General features: G+C 53.4%; 1 protein-coding gene across 1 annotated transcript in view; it reads right to left on the bottom strand.

Annotated features, from left to right (window-relative positions):
- GIPR (gastric inhibitory polypeptide receptor) overlaps positions 1-2,495 on the bottom strand; it is a 13,891-nt gene extending 11,396 nt beyond the window's left edge. Inside the window, exon 1 of the mRNA XM_081273485.1 lies at positions 2,402-2,495. Within this exon, the coding sequence (XP_081129611.1) occupies positions 2,402-2,463 (62 nt within the window). The 5' untranslated portion in view covers positions 2,464-2,495. The remainder of the gene's footprint in view (positions 1-2,401) is intronic.
- Between the last annotated feature and the right edge of the window lie 3,397 nt (positions 2,496-5,892).

The raw sequence follows: 5,892 nt of genomic DNA on the forward strand, positions 1-5,892 counted from the left end.
GACGGCCCTGGGGAGACATGAGGGGCACTCTTCACCCTCCAGGAGAACAGGGCGGGCAGGGAGGGTCAGGCATTGAGTCCAGCTATTCTGGGTCCTCTCCAGTCTTCCCGGGGTCTGAGAGGAGGGCAGCAGGACCACAGGTGGCCACAGGGTCCCTGTCCAGCTCCCATGCCCAGGGGTTCTGGAAACTTCAAGCAAAAGAGAAGCCAAGCGCCTTCCTGGCCACCTAGGTTCTCCCAGGCAGGCACGTGCCACAGACCACTGGTCCCAGGGACCCAGGAGCCCACACCCCTTAACACTCTCCTGTTGGGTCTCCATGCTCCTTCGCTAATGCTGTCTCCACATTTAGCCTGCTCTCTCCCCAGTGGAGGCCTTTCTCCTCCTCCTCTGCCCCCCTCTCTTTCTCCCCTGCACCTGCCTGCACCTGCCTCTCTCTCTCTCTCTCTCTCTCTCTATCATCAAGAATTGAACCCAGGGGCGCTTAACCACTGAGCCACATCCCCAGCCCCTTTTTATATTTTATGTAGAGACAGGGTCTCCCTGAGTTGCTGAGGCTGGCTTTGAACTCGGGATCCTCCTGCCTCGGCCTCCCCAAGCATGTGCCACTGCGCCCAGCACCTTCTTTCTTTGGTCCAAATCCCTCTTTTCCTTTGCTCTAACCCCACCCTCAGCTCTTTCCCTCTTCCTTCCCTCCAGTCTCTGCCTCTCTGCGCTTCTCTGATTACCTCTCTGTTCCTCAGGGTCACTGCCTCTGACCTCTCTCCTTCCTCTCCCTCCCTTTCCATTTCTCTAGGTGTCTGTCTGGCTGTTTTTCTCTCTGGTCTGTCCCTGGTCCTGGGTTTCCTGGCTCTTATCTCTTGCTCTCTGCCCTCAGCAATGACCAGGCAGGGTCCCTTGCCCCTGGCCAGCATCCCATCCTAGGGGGGAAGCTGGAAGGCCTGTGCCTCCCCCCATGGGGCTGCCTGGCCAAGCAGAGCCTGCAGGGAGCAGGCGGGGGCCTGGGGGGTGGCAGATGGTGCAGGAGAAATGAGGCAGAGAGATATGGGGAGATGGGGCGCCCCATGGGGACAGAGGCCAGAAATGGGAGGCAGAGATGGCTCCCTGAGATGCAAAGCAGGAGAGATGAGGCCTGAGAGACAGAGCATGAAGACACACAGAGACAGAGACAGAGACACAGAGGAAGCCGCCACCAACATGGGGGCCAGAGAGGCGAAACCCAGAGAGAGAAGGCCTAGAGGCAGCATCAGAGAGACTGTGACATGGGGACACAGGACCCAGAGGACAGGAACCCAGAGACAGAGAAATGGAAAGACAAACACAGAGACTGTGGGGATCCAAAGACAGAGATAAAGAGACGGAAGCCAGAGACGGGCCAGAGGGAGGGAAACATGGACATGAGGACGGCCGGCCCCCAGACAGAGGGCCAAGGACACAGAAAGAGACCCAGAGATGAGCCTGGGAAGCGCAGCTCTGGATACCCAGAGAGAACAGCAGGACAAAGATGGAGATAAAGAGATGGCAGAAACATAGAGAGAGGCCTGGAATGGAGTCACTCTCCAAAGACACAATCAAGGAGAGGCAGACATGGCCTGGAGGGGGTGCATGTCGCCATAGCAACCTCCCCAGATCCTGAGGGCAAACACTGTCCTGGTCAGAAGCAGCAGAACTCTGTTGACATAATCTCATGCTGGGAGGGGTGGGGGCTCCAGGGGCCCAAGGGCCAGGCTGGAGGCAGGAGAGCAGAGGGGCTCTCAGCAGGGACTTTATAGACTGCTCCAGCCTTCTCCCCACCTCAAATCCCAGCAAACATCCCCCCTGGGAGGAGCCACCGTGGGGGTCCCTGCCCGCTCCCTGGTGGCAGCTGTGGACAATCCCTGAATCTCCTGGCCAAGTTCCAGAGAAAACAGGCTGACCTAAGAATTTCCTTCATTTTCCTTCAGGGTTCTTGAACCTGGTCCCATCTGCCACCACCACCCCCAGGAGGGCAGCCAGGCAGCCAGAGGGATCATGCTAAAGCAAAAAGCTGATCCTGCTCCTCCCCTGCTAAGAACCTGCCATGGCTCCCCAGGGCCCTCAGGAGAACCTTCAAGGTCTCTGCCAAGCTCTCCAGCGAGGTCTCCAGGCTTTCCTAACTCTTTTGACTCTGCCTCGTGCCCCTCAACCTTTGTTCCAGCAGCTTTCTCTGCCTGAACTTTGTCCTGTCTTCCAAACCCATCCTCAAGTTAGTTTACTAGTCACTCAAACAAACAGTTCTTTTCCATATTAGAGCATGAACCCTATGAAGGTAGGGTCGTGGTAGGACCGGGGTGGGGCTGCGAAGGTCATTGCTCTGTTCCCAACATCGCCCAACGCAAGTTCAGCAAAGAGCAGGTTGAATTCACTTTCCTCAAAACCTATGTACCAGGCTCTGAGCTTGGCCATGCTGGAGACTGGAGACTGGGACAACCTGTGCCATGGCTTCATGGAGCAAGTGTTCCAAGCCTAGACCCAAATAGGGAGACAGACTGACAGAAGGAGAGGGAGAAAGAGTCAGAAACACAGAGGAAAAGGTGAGCCTGAGAAAGACAGCCAGGCATCAGTAATGATGATGGTGATGATGATGATGATGGTGATGATGATGATGATAATAGTATAATGGGTATCCTATATTGAGCATTTTGCATATGTCTCAGTCCTCATAATAGGATAGAGCTATTATATTATTCTGATTTTCCAGATGAGGAGGCTGGGGCTCAGAGAGGGGAAGTAACTTGCCCAAGGCAACACAGCTCATAAATAAATGATGAAAGGAGTGCCCTGCTCATCCAACCTCAAAACCCAGTTTCCAGGGGCTGGGGATGTGGCTCAAGCGGTAGCGCACTCGCCTAGCATGTGTGCGGCCCTGGTTCGATCCTCAGCACCACATACAAACAAAGATGTTGTGTCTGCCGAAAACTAAAAAATAAATATTAAAAAAAATTTTTAAAAAACCCCACTTTCCAGACAGAGATATAAAACCATACAGAGACAGCGATGATAAAGAAAAACGGCATAGAGAAGAAAACCTAGAGGCAGGGAAAAGAGGCTGTGAGCCCTGCCTACCCCCTCCACCCTCCAGCACAGCCACCCCCCAGCAGGGCCACCCCTCCTACTCCTGTCTCCCTGCGAAAACCACTTGGGATAAAACCAGCTCCATTAACTGTACCCAAAACCACGGTGCACAACACTTAACAAGCATGAGCTCGCTCAGCGGCTCTTCTCCCCTGGAGAGTGGGCACGGGATGATGCCCATTTTGCAGAGAACAAGACAAGCCACTGAGCCAAGGTCACTTTGCTCACATGGGTCCTGACAGTGTCTGGTCCCCGCACTGGGGCTGGGAGCCCCTTGAGGACAAGGACTGAGTAAGATTCATCTCTGTGTGTCCTCTCCCTCCGCTCTCCACAACTGCCCAGGCTAAATCCCTCTGCCTGCTGTTCCTCCTCCAAACTTCCCCACCCCAGCACAGGGAGCCCCAGGACCAGAACTCCCCTGGGCTCCCAGGGTCCTCTGGGCACACCTTAGAGCCGCCCCTAGCCCCGAACAGCCTGGCTTCTGGGTTCTGTATGTAGGCAACTGACTTCTGGCATCTGAGCCAGGTGTGAGCTAGGCTGGAGGCTGGGAGGCAAGGAAAGCTGTTTCCCTGCTCGGTTTCTATCAGCCACAGGATTGGCTGGGTTGTAGAATGAGACCGGTCTGAGAGCCTCACATCGTTAAGTGTTCACTAAGAAATGATTCTATGTTGCTGTCATTTGTGTGGGCCTACTGTGAGCCAGGAACTGTGCTGATGCATAATTTATATCTGTGGTCTCATTGGGGCACATGGAGGATATTGGCAAACTGTAGAATGCTTTCCCAGAGCCTTCGAGGCCTTGTAAGTTCTGGGTCTGTCATTTCCTTGATGTGCTGTCCTTCCACTTTCTTCTCCCTCCGCAACTCCATTTTCACACCATTTCATTTTATTTTTTAAAGTACTAGGTATTGAACTCAGGGGTGCTCTACTACTGAGTTACACCCCATCCATTTTTATTTTATTTTATTTTTTTGTGGTATTTTTAAGTTGCTGAGGTTGGCCTCAAACTTGTGATCCTCCCGCCTCAGCCTCCCGAGTATCTGGGATTACAGGTGTGTTTCACCACATCCAGATAATGCTTTTTTTTTTTTTTTTAATGGTTCTGGAGTTGAACCTGGGGTTTGCCCATGCTAGGCAAATGCTCTACCAGTGAATTATACCCCCAGCCTCTCACCAGCCTTCTTGTCACAGAAGTATGTCAAACTCAAATCTATCTCAGGCCCTTTGCACTTGCTGTTTCTTTTTCTTGGAAACTTTCCCCTCTCAATTGTAGGTATAATCGCTTTCTTCTTGTCATTAGCATCTCACTCAAAGGTTACTTTTCAGAGAACACTTCCCTGACTCTACAATCTCACCCTTCCATCCTTCTTATCATTTTTGTAGTATCTACCAGGACAATAAATGATATTACCCGCTCTGTTTCTGTTTCTTGATCTGTAAAATCATGATGAAAATAGGACATGTGGTGAGGGTAACTGAGTACCTGGCACACAGTAAGTGCTCGGTAAATGTTAGCTATTATTTCTTTGGCATACAGTGATTTACCTTCTCCATGAAACATCGAGATCCAAGAGAGCAAATCTGAGGCTGACTTGGTCACCCCTGAAACTCCAGCACCAAAACAGAGGTTGGCGCATAGTAGGTTCTCAGTAAACATTTTTGAATGACTGAAAGAGGTAGGCAGGATCAGGAGCCCCCACCTTCCAGGGGCTCAGGGTCACACAATCAGAAAGTGGGTGGAGTCAGGATTCAGCCCAGGTCAGTCTGGTTCTAGAGCTCTCACCGTGTCCAGAGGCAAATCTGTGCTTGGCCTCACTTCCCCTGTCTGTGGAACATGGTCTAGGTCATCTCTAGGTGTTGACTCCTCAGCCGAGACTTGGGGAAGGAGGTCTAATATTCTTTAAATCCATTGTCAGGTTCCCCCCTCCTCTTACTTCCCCCCAACTTCCGAGCCAGCTCCGACTGACACGGCCAGCTGGTCCAGGCTTCACAACTGGGCCTCTGTGAAAACCCGGACTGGATAATCTTGTTGTAGGAGGCCAGGGCTCTAGGGGTGGGCCTAGGGCCCGGACGCCCGGGAGACTGTGGAAGGAAGGTTAGAGAGGGGCCAATAGACTTGGAGGGAGGGGCTTAAATTCAGGGGGTGGAGCTAATCCAATTAGAAGGTCCGGTCCAGGGCTCTGGGCCAAGTGTTAGAGTCCTTCGGCGATTCAGGGGGCGGTGCTAATGGCTCGGGGGCGGGAATAGAACTTTGGCTCCCACACGACTTGGGGGGCGGAGCTAGAAGGCCCGTGGGTGGGTCTAGAGCTAATACACAAGGGCTAAGGACTAGGCTAGAATCAGTTCAGGGAGGAGCTAGTGGATACCTGAGAGGGTTTGAAGCTCTTCTGCCGGGCCCTGGTCTTGCGAGAGGGCTTCTGGGAGATTCAGTAAAAAATTGAGGAGATGGAATGGGGGCTAGAGGAGTGTCTCCCTCCTCCCCATTCTCCATTCAAAGCTGGGGGCATCGCTTCGGGCTGGGAAGCAGAGAAAGCCCTGCCCCTTTCAGTACTCTGCATTCCTATTGGCGGAGGAGCCTGCGCGACAGACTCTCATTGGTTCCGAACAGGCGAGGAGGGGGTCTAGAGAGAAAGCACTCAGGTTGTGGGCTGGACCAGACAGTACCTAGGGGGACCCCGGCGCAGCCAATCCTGGCCTAAAGATTCTGTTGCGGGGGACTGGCAGACGGTGTCCCGAGCCCCTTTCTGGACATCCTGGGGGATGACCCCGGTGCCAGGCTCGGCGCCGGCCGCCTGATGCCCGG

Source organism: Spermophilus citellus, assembly GCF_964194105.1.
Source record: "Spermophilus citellus genome assembly, chromosome: 18".
In the NCBI taxonomy this organism is placed as follows: Eukaryota; Metazoa; Chordata; class Mammalia; order Rodentia; family Sciuridae; genus Spermophilus; species Spermophilus citellus.